The sequence below is a fragment of the Lagenorhynchus albirostris genome, chromosome 6, assembly GCF_949774975.1.
Source record: "Lagenorhynchus albirostris chromosome 6, mLagAlb1.1, whole genome shotgun sequence".
Taxonomy (NCBI): domain Eukaryota; kingdom Metazoa; phylum Chordata; class Mammalia; order Artiodactyla; family Delphinidae; genus Lagenorhynchus; species Lagenorhynchus albirostris.
This window is the reverse complement of record NC_083100.1, coordinates 13677713-13693922: the sequence shown is the minus strand read 5'-3', so window position 1 is coordinate 13693922 and position 16210 is coordinate 13677713. Positions and strand designations below refer to the sequence as shown.

The 16210-nt window shown below is 37.6% G+C and overlaps 1 protein-coding gene across 1 annotated transcript; it reads right to left on the bottom strand.

The window, feature by feature from the left end:
- Positions 1 to 902: 902 nt before the first annotated feature.
- On the bottom strand, positions 903 to 15081 carry CCDC195 (coiled-coil domain containing 195). Its single transcript, XM_060151556.1, has 3 exons — positions 14820 to 15081; positions 9756 to 10002; positions 903 to 1026 (listed from the first exon to the last, which is right to left on the bottom strand). Exons 1-3 carry the CDS (start codon positions 15079 to 15081, stop codon positions 903 to 905), a joined length of 633 nt encoding a protein of 210 aa, XP_060007539.1.
- Between the last annotated feature and the right edge of the window lie 1129 nt (positions 15082 to 16210).

Here is a 16210-nt window from a genome sequence, read left to right as displayed (position 1 = left end):
GCATCAGATCTGGGGCACCCTATGATTCTTAGTATTTACAATAGCGGATAGTAATCATAGCTGTTTAAGACGTCACCTGGGAAGGCTTGTTTAAAATGTGAATTTCTTGTCTTGTTCCTGTCTGGAGCCCCCAGATCTTCATTTTAACACTCTGGAGATTTTAACATTAAGATATTTGTTTAAAAGGCATACTGGTATTAGAACATGATTGCTGTAAACTTGGAGGAGGAGATGGTCTCTTGACTAGAAGTTCAGGATTTGAGGGAGTTCTGAGGTTTTCAACCCCTAAGTAATAATCATTTGAACCTTTTCCTCTCTCCTTCCAACCAGGATGAGTGTCTTTGCCATTAACCAGCCCACAGTTACTCTGAGCCCACAATATACGCTGTGGGAGTTTGCTGTGTTTGTGTCTACATGCCAGTAACACGGGATATTAAAAGACCAAGTGAGCTTGTGTCAGTGAAATATCAACACACAAATTAACTATAAGGATAATCACTGTGGCTTCTATGTTATAATCAGAAATAGAACTTTTTTTCCTAGATTTGTTATAGTTTCAACTGGAGAATGACATATAATGGGAACAGCAGCATTTCCTGATAGCATAGCACAGATACAAAACACTTAGCATGCAACTTAATTTAATTACGTTTAATTGCTCACATGCTGCACAGAGAGACTTCCACAGATACTGTGCACCCATCAACAACAACATAAAGTAATGGCTTCCATTTCTTGGCCAAGTCCACTGACAACTCTATTGACCCAACGCCAAATATTTGTATATCTCACTGAGCATCTTGCCAGAGGTCTTTGCAGGGGAAGACATTGACCCCGCCAGGCCTTGGTGTTCCCACATGTTGGAAATCAACTGTTTCTTAACTTTCACCACCTTACGTATCCTACTCTGTAATGGTACTTAGCTGGTTTGTGGTCTGATTTGATGAGCATTTCAAAGAACTTGAGTTTTTGGAATATGAAGACATGTTCATGGGTAACAGGAAACTGACTGTCTTTATCTTGTCCCTAAAGAACGCAGAATAGGGAAAGAGAAATAAAACGTTTTAGTGGGCCTTTATGCAAAAACACTTACTATTTCTACAAAACATTTACTATTTTTGCAAGTCACCAAATATTGCTTAAAGTGTTAAAGGTTCACCTTAAATATATAATAATTTTTTTTGTTTAGTTGTTCAATAATAATGCATGAAAAAAGATTGGAATTGGCCTTTTGATTAAACCCAGTGAATAGCGCTGATAAAACTAAAATTTAGAAATTTTGAGGCAGGGTCTGTACGTCTGAGGATTATTAGCTTGGCGTTTAAAGTTGGAGAATATCATGTTCTCTCAGGCAAACGGTCCTGCACATCAAAACTCTTCAGTTGAAATGAAGAAGAAATTTGAGGGAATTAGTTTATAATCCCAATCAATTTGGAGTTTGCATTAATGGAATATCCATCACACCTGAGCAATAAGGGGAGAGAGAAGTGACAGCAATGACCCAGTGTTACCTGAGGGATTAAATCTTTTCATTTTGCCCACTTCTCCTTTCCTCTTGAACAGTGTTATATATAATTTTGACATAAACCAGGATAAAGTTCTCCCAGGAATAAGTCTAAAGAACAGTGTTTAAAATTATTGCCTTTTCTCTAGTTTTGATCTCTCTCTCTCTCTTTAATTAGATAAGACCATAATTTCACTGAATGGCATTCAGTGGCCTGTATCTAGGGGAACACATCTGCTCCCTCCCTTGGGAGGAAGGCCAGTAGTTCTATATGGGATCAATAAAATAATAACTGCTCTGCCACTTAGCAAGCATTCACTTGACTATCCCATTTATTCTTCACAAAAACTATGAGGTAACTGCTATTATGATTCTCTTTTTACAAAAGAATAGACTACAGCACAGCTCAGACTAATAACTTTTCCAAGACCATGCTGTTTGCAAACGATGGAGTTGGGACTTTAGCCATCTGATTCCAGAGGCTGTCTTCTTAACCACTTTGCTTAGGAAAAGAAGACAATGTATTTATTTTAATGTGTCTGTTTTATCCTATCAGTAAAATATCATTTCTAAGTTTAGTTGTCCATATGGACCCTTTTCCCTAATCTTTTCAACAGCCTGAGGTTTTTTTTTTTTTTTCCTTCTTGAATGCAGGAGGAAAAGATTGGGTTTCTATGTCAAAATTAGGGAAAAAATTAAAATCCAGTCTCTAGTTTCTGGAGATCATTGGTTCTTAGAAATATTGACATTGGCATTATTCCATAAAATACTTAATTGGTACAATAATAGAAAAGTTCATGAGCAAATTAGGTACAATGTCTCACTGATTTGAAAGCTAATTCAAACACATTGGTTCTTGATAAATCTTTGTAAGAGTCTTTGAAAGCTATTAGAAAGGAAATGAATTTACTCCAAAATTAGAGGAATAATGTAATGAGTTGTTACTTTACTAGTTAATCCCTGAGAAAGTAAAAGACAAAATAAAAAAGTACTACAAAAAAAAAGCTTAATTCCTGTTCAGCAGTTCTCTGTATCTACTGGGTTTTATGCCAACCCAGCTGTTGATTTTAAGCCATTACTGACTTTCTTGCTTTAACACAATTCTACAATTGGCTCAATCTTTCAAATTAAAGTAGATTCCAAATTAGAAATGGATTGTGTTCTAATAATTTATTCATTGGCAGCTTGGAAGTTGGAAAACATTTTGCTTCAGAAAAATAATACATTATAAACATTGGCTAGGTCCCCAAACTACCATAGAAAATAATATAAATTGAAATGGGAAAATTAATACCGCTATATTTCCCAGTTTAGCATTGTAGGTCTGTAAGCCTGTAATGGTTTAAGTGCAAAAACTAAAGCATTATAATGCAGGCACTCTACAATTATGAACTATGTAAACACAAACCTGGAAAGATATCCATTAAAATCTCAATGGTGGTTTTTCAGGTAATGGGATTAGGGAAGATTTTCCTTTTTATACTTTTTACATCACATTAATATTTTATAATTAGCAATTTAAAAAATAATGAACATTTAGTGCTTTTATGTAACTGTATATTATATATACATAATTTTATTTAGACAAAGGGTACATCTCTGCCTTTCTTCCCTCCTCCCTCTTTGAAAACACATGGCCATTGGAACACAGTGGTTGGATATACACTTCTTGTTTCCATATCCCACATCTGCTCTGTCAACAGATCTTGTTGGCTCCACCTTCAAATGTTTAGAAACCACATCCAGTTATTGCCGTTGGCCAAGAAATAATCATTTCTTGTCTAAATTATTTTTTTAACCTTAAACATGGTCCCCTTGCTTTCTATATTGTTTTTCTATAGTCTTTTCAAAACTGAGCTCTCTCTCTCTCTCTGTCTCTCCATATATATATATATATATATATATATATATATATATAAATGAAAAGAGTATATTATGCATCCCAATTCACTTAGAAAAAATCCAGAATCATTGGAAAGGAGTGAAAGACCACCCTTAGCTCTCTGCCTTCTCTCTCTGTCTCGCTTCTTCCCTTCACTGCACTCAGTGCCAGCCACCTTGCCCTTCTTCAAACACCAGTCGTGGGCCCACCCAGGCCTCTGGCATTTGCTGTTCTCAATGCCTGGAGAGTGCCCCCGCCTACCCACTCCAATCCCCTGCTCGTATCCCCAGAACTCTCTCTCTCCCTTCTTTATTCAAATAGTGAGGTATCTTCTGGCTACGATATAAAAAATTTCAACAATGCTTGCTCTTCAAACCCTTCATTTTTCCTTTGATTGGTTTACTTTTCTCACCATCTAACATAATATATACTTCCTGTATTTTCATGTTTATTGATCATTATGTTACAAAGGAAAAAGCTCCACATTGGCAGAGATTTTTGACATTTTTTTCCTGCTGTATCTTCAGTGCCTAGAATCCAGCACGTAGTAGTACACCCTTAAGATGTATTTGCTGAATGAATGGATGTGGGTAATGAAAGCATAAAAAACACTGAAAGGATAGAAAAAAACCTCATGGTTAACACTTGCCCCTCAGGAGTCCAGGGGAAGAGAGATATAGGGCTTTTCTCTTTATTAGTAACATTTTTTCTTTTATATATAAAAATATCTGGATAAAATATGATAAAACTCTTGCAGATGAATATATTGATATTTGTAATATTAGGTTCTGAATGTTTATGTATTTTGAAAATTTTCATAAAGACATATTTTAGTAGCTTTCCAATAATTAATGGTAAAGCACATATTCCTAGCATTCCATAGAAGGACTTTTATGATGGATCCTGCTAACTTCTCCATCCTCACTGATTTCCCTACTTTTAGTTTTCTTTGTAGTCATGATTTCTTCTCTCTTCTTGTCTTTTTTGCTCTACTGGGATGACCTTTCCATTTTTCTTTGCCTGTCCTTCCTGACCCAGGTTCCTCTCTCTGCTCCTATAATAGAACTTTCTACAAATGAAACACAGTTTTCATGCTGCCTTGTAAAATTCAAATAAAACTGGCTCAACCTTTGTATCCCACATCCAGTGGGAAGTCCAGTGTCCTCTCCAATATTTATGAGAATTCTTGCAGGCCTATTAATTATGGTTACCCTTTGATTTGATTTCCTGCCACTGATGAATTAGATAACTCATCTCTCAACAAATATATTTGTTCCATTTTCTCTTCCCCAGATAAGTTAATCGTGAAACCAGGTCCCTATTTCTCGATTTTCCTCCTTCTCCTCAGAGGAGACAAATGTGTATACACTTTTTTTTTTAACATCTTTATGGGTGTATAATTGCTTTACAATGGTGTGTTAGTTTCCACTATATAACAAAGTGAATCAGCTATACATATACATATATCCCCGTATCTCCTCCCTCTTGTGTCTCCCTCCCACCCTCCTTATCCCACACCTCTAGGTGGACACAAAGCACCGAACTGATCTCCCTGTGCTATGCAGCTGCTTCCCACTAGCTATATTTCTTTTTTTAAAAAAAAACTTTATATTGGAGTATAGCCAATTAACAATGTTGTGATAGTTTCAGGTGCACAGCAAAGCAACTCTAGCTATCTATTTTACATTTGGTAGTGTATATATGTCCATTCCACTGTTTCACTTCGTCCCAGCTTATCCTTCCCCTTCTCCGTGTGCTCAAGTCTATTTGCTACATCTGAGTCTTTACTCCATTCTTGCCCCTATGTTCTTCAGACCTTTTCTTTTTTTTTTTAGATTCCATATATATGTGTTAGCATATGGTATTTGTTTTTCTCTTTCTGACTTACATTACTCTGTATGACAGTCTCTAGGTCCCTCCACCTCACTACAATTAACTCAATTTCATTTCTTTTTATGGCTGAGTAATATTCCATTGTATATATGTGCCACATCTTCTTTATCCATTCATCTGTCGATGGACACTTAGCTTGCTTCCATGCCCTGGCTATTGTAAATAAAGCTGCAATGAACACTGTGGTACATGACTGTTTTTGAATTATGGTTTTCTCAGGGTATATGCCCAGTAATGAGATTGCTGGGTTGTATGATAGTTATAGTTTTAGTTTTATAAGGAACCTCCATACTGTTCTCCATAGCAGCTGTATCAATTTATATTCCCACCAACAGTGCAAGAGAGTTCCCTTTTCTCCACACCCTCTCCAGCATTTATTGTTCATAGATTTTTTGGTGGTGGCCATTCTGATTGGTGTGAAGTGATACCTCATTGTAGTTTTGATTTCCATTTCTCTAATGATTAGTGATGTTGAGCATCCTTTCATGTGTTTGTTGGCAATCTGTATATCTTCTTTGGCGAAATGTCTATTTAGGTCTTCTGCGCATTTTTGGATTAGGTTGTTTGTTTTTTTGATATTGAGCTGCAAGAGCCACTTGTAAATTTTGGAGATTAATCCTTTGTCAGTTGCTTCATTTGTAAATATTTTCTCTTATTCTAAGGGTTGTCTTTTCGTCTTGTTTATGGTTTCCTTTGCTGTGCAGAAGCTTTTAAGTTTCCTTAGGTCCCATTTGTTTATTTTTGTTTTTATTTCCATTTCTCTAGGAGGTGGGTCAAAAAGGATATTGCTGTGATTTATATCATGGAGTGTTCTGCCTATGTTTTCCTCTAAAGTTTTATAGTTTCTGACCTTACATTTAGGTCTTTAATCTATTTTGAATTTATTTTTGTGTATGGTGTTAGGGAGTGTTCTAATTTCATTCTTTGACATGTAGCTGTCCAGTTTTCCCAGTACCACTTATTGAAGAGGCTGTCTTTTCTCCATTGTGTATTCTTGCCTCCTTTATCAAAAATAAGGTGACCATATGTGCGTGGGTTTATCTCTGGGCTTTCTATCCTGTTCCATTGATCTATATTTCTGTTTTTGTGCCAGTACCATACTGTCTTGATTACTGTAGCTTTGTAGTATAGTCTGAAGTCCAGGAGCCTGATTCCTCTAGCTCCGTTTTTCTTTCTCAAGATTGCGTTGACTATTTGGGGTCTTTTGTGTTTCCATATAAATTGTGAAACTTTTTGTTCTAGTTCTGTGAAAAATGCCATTGGTAGTTTGATAGGAATTGCATTGAATCTGTAGATTGTTTTGTGTACTATAGTCATTTTCACAATGTTGATTCTTCCAATCCAAGAACATGGTATATCTCTCCATCTGTTTGTATCATCTTTAATTTCTTTCATCAGTGTCTTAAAGTTTTCTAGTACAGGTCTTTTGTCTCCTTAAGTAGCTTTATTCCTAGGTATTTTATTCTTTTTGTTGCAATGGTAAATGGGGGTGTTTCCTTAATTTCTCTTTCAGATTTTTCACCATTAGTGTATAGGAATGCAAGAGATTTCTGTGCATTAATTTTGTATCCTACTACTTTACCAAATTCATTGATTAGCTCTGGTAGTTTTCTGGTAGCATCTTTAGGATTCTCTATGTATAGTATCCTGTCATCTGCAAACAGTGACAGCTTTACTTCTTCTTTTCCGATTTGGATTCCTTTTATTTCTTTTTCTTCTCTGATGGTTGTGGCTAAAACTTTCCAAACTATGTTGAATAAGAGTGGTGAGAGTGGGCAATCTTGTCTTATTCCTGATCTTAGTGGAAATGCTTTCAGTTTTTCACCATTGAGAATGATGTTGACTGTGGTTTGTCATATATGGTCTCTATTATGTTGAGGTAAGTTCCCTCTATGCCTACTTTCTGGAGGGTTTTTATCATAAATGGGTGTTGAATTTTTTTGAAAGCTTTTTCTGCATCTATTGAGATGATCGTATGGTTTTTCTCCTTCAATTTGTTAATATGTTTATCACATTGATTGATTTGCATATATTGAAGAATCCTTGCATTCCTGAAATAAACCACACTTGATCCTGGTGTATGATCCTTTTAATGTGCTGTTGGATTCTGTTTGCTAGTATTTTGTTGAGGATTTTTGCATCTATGTTCATCAGTGATATTGGCCTGTAGTTTTCTTTCTTTGTGACATCCTTGTCTGGTTTTGGTATCAAGGTGCTGGTGTCCTCGTAGAATGAGTTTGGGAGTGTTCCTCCCTCTGCTATATTTTGGAAAAGTTTGAGAAGGATAGGTGTTAGCTCTTCTCTAAATATTTGATAGAATTCGCCTTTGAAGCCATCTGGTCCTGGGCTTTTGTTTGTTGGAAGATTTTTTTTTTTTTTTTTTTTTTTTTGCGGTATGCGGGCCTCTCACTGCTGCGGCCTCTTCCGTTGCGGAGCACAGGCTCGGGACGCGCAGGCTCAGCGGCCATGGCTCACGGACCCAGCCGCTCCACGGCATGTGGGAACTTCCCGGATCGGGGCACGAACCTGTGTCCCCTGCATCGGCAGGCGGACTCTCAACCACCGCACCACCAGGGAAGCCCCCTGTTGGAAGATTTTTAATCACAGTTTCAATTTCATTGCTTGTGATTGGTCTGTTTATATTTTCTATTTCTTCCTGGAAGGTTGTGCCTTTCTAAGAATTTGTCCATTTCTTCCAGGTTGTCCATTTTATTGGCATAGAGGTGCTTGTAGTAATCTCTCATGATCCTTTGTATTTCTGCAGTGTCAGTTGTTACTTCTCCTTTTTCATTTCTAATTCTATTGATTTGAGTCTTCTCCCTTTTTTTCTTGATGAGTCTGGCTAATGGTTTACAATTTTGTTTATCTTCTCAAAGAATCAGCTTTTTGTTTTATTGATCTTTGCTATTGTTTCATTCATTTGTTTTTCATTTATTTCTTCTCTGATCTTTATGATTTCTTTCCTTCTTCTAACTTTGTGGTTTTTTTGTTCTTCTTTCTCTAATTGCTGTAGGTGTAAGGTTAGGTTGTTTATTTGAGATGTTTCTTGTTTCTTGAGGTAGGATTGTATTGCTATAAACTTCCATCTTAGAACTGCTTTTGCTGCATCCCATAGGTTTTGGGTCATCGTATTTTCATTGTCATTTGTTTCTAGGTATTTTTTATTTCCTCTTTGATTTCTTCAGTGATCTCTTGGTTATTAAGTAGTGTATTGTTTAGCCTCCATGTGTTTGTAATTTTTACAGATTTTTTCCTGTAATTGATACCTAGTCTCATAGCATTGTGGTCAGTAAAGATACGTGATATGATTTCAGTTTTGTTAAATTTACCAAGGCTTGATTTTTGACCCAAGATATGATCTATTCTGTAGAATGTTCCATGAGCACTGTAAAAGAAACTGTTCTGTTGTTTTTGGATGGAATGTCCTATAAATATCAATTAAGTCCATCTTGTTTAATGTATCATTTAAAGGTTGTATTTCCTTGTTTATTTTCATTTTTGATGATCTGTCCATTGGTGAAAGCGGGGCGTTAAAATCCCCTACTATGATTGTGTTACTGTCAATTTTCCCTTTTATGTCTGTTAGCATTTGCCTTATATATTGATGTGCTCCTATGTTGGGTGCATAACTTAAAAGCTTTTCCACAGCAAAGGAAAACATAAACAAGATGTGTATATACTTTTGATAGGGCGTAACTGGGAATTGGGAGGTAGAAATGCAGATTGTGGAGTAGGGGAAGTGATGCTCTAACACAGTAGTGCTTGACAGTGACAATCTTGTTCTGAAAGAGCCCTTGGCTTTACCCACTACAAGGGCCACTGGCCAACTTTCCTCTTAAAGATTCCCAGACTACTTTTCAAATATTTCCTCAGTCCCTCCCATTTGCAGCCTGCTCATAACTCCTTAAATACCAATTCATGTGTTTTGCAGAACAGGTCAGTTTCCTCTTTGTCTCTTGGCCTGTTTGGCTTATGCCTAAAGAGTCCTGTCTTATACTCACATAAGCCCATGAAGGCACCTTCCTCCACAAGAATAGTTCTTTCTCAGAGAGGAATTCTCTGTTCAGCTCCTAATGTAACTGTGCCTTCTCCCTGAGACGCTCTTTATTGCAGTGTTCGGTTTACTTGTGCGTCTTTGTCACTAAGCGAAAGCTTTGAACATAACATTTAGCTTTTGCAGGATCTTGGATCCCCAGCGACCAGCTCAGAGTATGATAATTAATGCTTGATTAGTAAGTGAAGACTGATGGTTCTCCACTTATTAGAGGCATCTATTAGAGGGTACCATTTGATCTCACATAAATTTCTTTGTTTTGGTTCTCAAAACAGACATAAGTACGATGGAAGTTATCTTGGCATAATAGCCTACTTGGTTTTATTACTTCCACTAGATAAGACCTGGCTTATCCAGGAGAACGTCTCAGTAGCCATCACAGCATTCAACTATAAACTATCTTGAGGCAGATTGTACATTACCTGCAACCAAAACCATGCTTGGGAAGGGCTCTTTGGCTGGAACCATTGCTGGTAAAAGAATCTGGGGCAAACATCTTTTCTTCGTTGTCTTGCTTCTTAATTGAAGAACATGCCAGTGATTTGACTGTTCTTTGAGCTTCTAGAATTCCACAATTTGGATGTTTTTTCCCAGCTTTCCAAGGATCATTTGCAGCTAACAAATGAGTTGGTGAGGAAATGGAATAGCGTCTAACAATCATGACATTGCCTGTACAGGAGACACAAAATTCAAGTTTAAAAATTCTACTTTTAATGACATCCACAAATGGAAGATTGTGTTGGTAGTAAATACTTCATTGAAACTAACTAACCAAAGCTGTTGTTTTTAGATTATTATTTTTTTGCATAAAAGACATTCATTCATTGATTTATTTTGCAAATTATTGAGTGCCAGCCATGAGCTAGGTGTTTTTTAAAGAGATGGGGTGTGGGAGTGAACAACACAGAATTCTTGCCTGCATAAAATTCTCGTGTGGCTGACAGATGATAAACAAACAATATATGATAAAATTCAGATAGTGGTAGGTTCTAGGAAGACAAATCAAGCTGATGAGGCCTAGGGGATGGAGGCAGATGAGGAAGGGGGTCTGGAGGCTATTTAAATAGTGTGGTCAGGGAAGACCTTCCTGAGAACATAGGATATGAACAGAGAGCTGGACATATAGAGATAATAAAACACGATTTTAAAATGCAAAGAACATGAATTTCTAGACATGCAGTTCTGGAAGTTCTCCTCATTCTAGAAGAAGGTGCTCATCCACAGCCCCTCATCACTTGAATAGCCACAAATAATTGAACTGGCTGCTCCCAACTGTCCTGAAATATGTGTGTTGGCTTTAGTTAGGACAGTTGTTATGAGGATGCCTGTCGAATGAGAGATGAAAGCAAGGCAGACACATGGAAAGAAGTAAAGATGCCTTGGGACTTCCCTGGTGGTCCAGTGGTTAAGACTCTGCCCTTCCACTGCAGGGGCATGGGTTCCATCCCTGGTCGGGGAATTAAGGTCCTGCATGCCACAAGGCACGGCCAAAAAATTAAAAAAAAAAAAAAAAAGTAGTAGTAGTAAAGATGCCTTCTGTGGGAAACAGGAGTTCTCCTGAAAGAGATTGAGAGATTTATGGCTTTAGTTTCTGAGGGCTTCCAACCCAATTTCTGTCCATAAGGGTCTACTAATAAACTCCTTCCTTGAGGTAAATCCTATCTCCTTTCCTTGTAATGAAAGCACCTTGAATAAAAGAGCTTTATTTTAGGGAGTCTTGATTTGTCTGCGTCTCACTTCTAACACTGTGCTAACTGACCTGGGGCCTGTCATTCAACCTCTACTTAGACATCTGGCTATTACCCCTGGGGTTAATGACACTGACCTCAAGGGTTAGTTTCCATTTTCTGGAGCACTTAGTGAATGTTTGTTGAATCTTTATTCTTTCTCATCATAGCTTTGTCATTAATGAGCATGAAAGTATAAGAAAGTGCAGCATCGTGTTTAGGTTTTCAGAGGGCTGGAAGCACAATTTTCTCTTTTTTAAGTTTGTGGCCGGTGTCTGCAGAACACAGACAGCAAATTATATAGCCATTACAAAAAGTGGAGGCTGCCCTGGCTTTTCATAGTTTGGAAGAGCAGAAGGTCATTTTTTTTCTTTTTTTTTTTTTTTGCGGTACGCGGGCCTCTCACTGCTGTGGCCTCTCCCGCTGCGGAGCACAGGCTCCGGACGCGCAGGCTCAGCGGCCATGGCTCACGGGCCCAGCCACTCCGCGGCACGTGGGATCTTCCCGGACTGGGGCACGAACCCGTGTCCCCTGCATCGGCAGGCGGACTCTCAACCACTGCGCCACCAGGGAAGCCCAGAAGGTCATATTTTAAGCAAGAGTTTGTGGGGGAGTTTAAGTTCAAATCTATCTGAAGTAATTAACTGCAAATACTATTCATAAATTATCTTTGAACACTTCCTTTGGCCATGATATATCACTTTTATAATTATCTAAAAACAGGTTTATGACTATTGACAAACATAAAAGTTTCTGTTTAAGTGGATTATAAAACAATATCTCTACACCAAATGGTAGGAAAGTACAACAGAGGAAATTATATTTATAATAGCAAAGTTTATTGTTTGGGACCTTTACTCCAGCTTGACAGATCAGCATATAGGCTTTTGGTTTATGTCCCTGGATCACAAATAATCTGTATCCTTTAGTTTCTTACCAATAAAAGGGAAAGAATATTCCACAGAGCATCACAGGGTCATTAGCACCAATTCGAAGATTGCTTTCAAATGCACTTTATTTGCCAGCAAAGGGTATGAGCAGATTGAAGGGAATGCTGGAGTGTCCCTGTAAAGAATTGCTTCTTGCGTCTTCTTTGTAGCAGATTATCTCTTCCCTAAAAGAGCCTAGGTGAGGTTGCAAAGGGCAGGAGGGGTGAGGGCAACATCCCTGTAATGGACGGGTTGGATTTCATACCTACCAAAGGCTGGCATGCTCTTACATATATTTCCAGGAGAATTTAGTCTCAAGTGATCACTTCCAGGCCCACCTTAATTGTTCCTTCTTAAAGTGAGACACACTTCGGATTTCATATCGTTCCTTCTCAAAGAATGGGTTTATATGATTTTGTTTTCAAGAGGATCAGACAAGCTGCTTGATCTCTCTGGGTCTTGTAGCCTCAACAGTAAGAAAAGGGGATGAGCTCTAAATCTCCGCCCTAGCAGCACATTTCTAGCATTCAGTTGCAAGTAGGAATTTTGATTGATATCAGCAATATCTTACTGACTGCTAATAAAAAACTTAAACTTAAGTCAAATAATATTTTTCCGACCTATCCAATGATATGACGACAACTGCTACCGAGTAACTCATGCTGAGTCTTCCTTGTGCTACCTCATTTACTCGTCTCAGCAGCCCTATGAGATAGATGCTGTCACTTTCTCCATTTTACAAATGAGGAGAGTGATCATAAAACATGTCACATTCATAGAATCATAGAATTTTATAGCTGGAATAGGCCTTGGAAGGCATCTAACCCATTCATTTTTACTTGATAATGCTAAGATCAGGAATTTTATGTGAGCTACCCAGCACTGACCAACTATTACAAAACTGGTACTACAACCCAGGTTTCTTCATGCTCAGGCCAATGTTCCTTCTACTTATATCACTTTCATAATAGAACATCACATGTAAGACACACATAAATATCGCTTAAATTAACTCAACCGGGCTTCTAAGCACAAATTTAAATCATATTTCCTTCTTTGTTTTGTTGGTGCAACTGGCAAGAGTTCCCCAAATGTCACCAAATGGTTTTCACTAGTCCTTTTCCAACTTAATGCTTATATTCTTATTGGAGGTCACCATTCAGTGGCTGAAAATGTATATTATCAGTTGTGTATTTAGCTCTTAATAATATTCACACCTCCTTTAAATTTGATGGCATTCAGGCCCTGAATTCAGGGTTTAAAGGGTAATACTCTTTGTTCTTTAACCAGTTTAATGCTTGTTTTAGAATAGCACTGGGTATACTGAGGCCCAAATTACTTTTGCATTAGGATAAACATCATGAAAAATAGATTTGAAGGAGTCGTTTACCTTTGGAGTAAGGCAGTTGTTTTCAATTGGGAGAAATGTTGTCTTCCGGGTGACATTTGGAATGTCTGAAGACATTTTTGATGGTCATAACTGAAGGGGGAGAGGCAGGTACTACTAGTGTTTAGAAGCCAGGAAAAACTGCTGAACGTCCTTCAATGTCCGAGACAAACTTTTATAATACAGAGTTATTCAGTCCAAATGTCAAGAATTCAGAGGTGGAGGAAGCCTGGGGAAGGATATACTACACATGTCCATATCTGTTTTTTTTTTTTCACCAGGAGAAGGTCTAACTTCCTTATACGTTACTCTTTCAGTTTTACTAAATAACCAACAGACAGAATAGCTCAGATGCAGAGTTGTTCTTGACAACAAGGGAAAAGACTGTGATTGGAATCTGTACCCAGCTTTGAAATACAGGGACCCATACTAGAAAGAGACCTCTTTAACAGAAAAAAACCAGCTGGCAATAGAACATGTCCAATTGCCAAGCTGTTCAACGCCTCTAAATGGTATTGCCTGAATCTTTTGACAGAGGATATTAAGCGCTTTGAGTATTTAATTATGTATATCAATTTTATTTGAAAATACTGTATGTAGGCAAGCACTCATTTAAATGAAGAATGTATTTTTTCACTCTCCTGATTTCTGACTTAATGTATAATCCTCACAGTCAAAATTCTTTCCCATAAAGGGTGAGAGATTTGATTCTTTTAGAATATATCATTGCCTTTTATTCTTGAAGTCTTCAACCTGTATAGTAAGTTGAATTATGTGCAACACATGTTCATAAAATACGGATAAGAAATTTACGTTCGTAAAATACGGATAAGAAATAATACCTACCATTTGTTGTGTGTTTGCCAGGTGCTATACTAAGCACTTAGTTTATCATTAAAGTCAATCCTCACAACCATGTAAGATAGGTACTATAACACTTCCAAATGAACAAAATGAGGGTTAAAGATTTCTCAGAGCTAGCTCTAAATCAACTGGCTAACTGGTGTCAGATCACTGGCAACCGTATTTGTCTGATTCTAATATCCATATACTTAATTATTATGCAATACTGTTCTAGGTTAATAAGTGAGCACGCCATTTGACACGTACCCATTTGGTGTTCCATTATGTAGCATTTAAATGCTTGAAGTCAAGAAAGGAAGAAAAGCATTACTTTTAATATGACTGATTTCCACAAATCTGTCATCCTTATCTTTCCAGGACTATCTGGAGATAGTTTCAATGTTGTTAAAATATGTTGCTTGAAGATGCTAAAGAAATTTTTTCCCTAGGGATTCAAAGCTAATCTACCGGGAGAAAAAGGATGGAACTCACCACTGTAATACCAAATTACGCAGTTATGTGAGAGGCACAATAAACATACTATTTAGGAGATATTTGCAAAGGTGGGCACAGCCCAAAAGAGCTATGGACATACGGTACCTTGGTGTTCCCTCGCAGCTGGGGCCGTACCAGTGGAAACACCACCATGAAGGGCTGCTGGAGATTGTCCAGCCACTTCTGCAAGTTTACTGAGGTCTGTGACTTCCTCCTCCTTCTCATCTCCTGATTTTCCCCCTGAGCCTGGGGTTCTCTGACTACTTGAAGTCAGTTTCATCCGGAGGGCTTGATTCTCTTTCTCCAGCTTATTGATCTCTGCCCGCATTTCCTGGATAACTCTCACGAGCTGGACATTTGCTTCCATTGCCTCTTTTCAGGTCGCTCTGGTTTGTTCCTTTAGGGAGACAGATCAACATTTGCTCACGAACCAAATGCACAATCTACTCAGTGGAGCAAGTTGATCCCGCCCATAAACCTTCCTGAACAATAGGTGTCACTCTTCTCTATGCCATCTTTCAGCATCTGGGGAGTTAGGCTGTCTAGGGAGGTAAAGGATCTCCATGACTTATTCATTCTGGGTTTTGTTTTTCAGAACAGAGCTTTTCTTTGTATCTTTCATTTCATATCAATCCACAGTTCTAGAATGTTGCTTTGTGTCTGCAGAGGACACTCCAGAAATTTCCAGTGAGGAGCAGAGTTTCTTGCTTCTGTCATGAACTCACCATCCTACCAGCCACTCAAGTTTTTTCTCTGTTGCTATTTCTGGGATCAGACGTCTCATAGAATCACCAACTGGCATGAGCACATCAAAACTGGCCCATAAGAATTATTCCTTGTCGTCTCTGTAAAATATATCATAGTTCTGTACTTTTTGGGTAAATTATTGATTTTGACACCTCTTGATTAAGGGTAACTAGCAGAGGAAGTCATGTGAATTGCAGTGAGATTATTTAAATGAGATGTTGATAATTATACCTAAATCCCTTAAGATAACTTCAAGGACCAGATAATTACTTCTCAGTAGGTTTCTATCTTATAAGCATTTTTGCTGTTATTTGGTTTCAGAGTGTTTGCTTGGGCAAATACTGCCCAGAGCTATTTTGGGAATGTAAGAAGATACAGGTTAAACATTAATCTTGAATGAGAAGAACACGCAATAGTTAACAGCTGTCATTACCTATTTCCTGAAGAGGTTTCTTTGTTGGGAATGAAAAGTACGAATCTTAGATAACATATTCTCTATAACCACTTGGAAATTCAATTAATGTTTAAACATGAATGTCTTTTTGCAATAGAGTAATTTTTCATGGTGATAGTTTTCCCTGCGCATTTGTTCCCTTATGTTTTTATGTATATTGATGTGGGTTTTTTTGCTTATCCTAATAAATAGGATAGGCAGGTTGATTGATCCAAGCCGTAGGTGAGAGTGATTGGAGGAAGTATTACTCCTTTTTTATTCATACAGAATTATTATATGTATTTAAATTTTATGA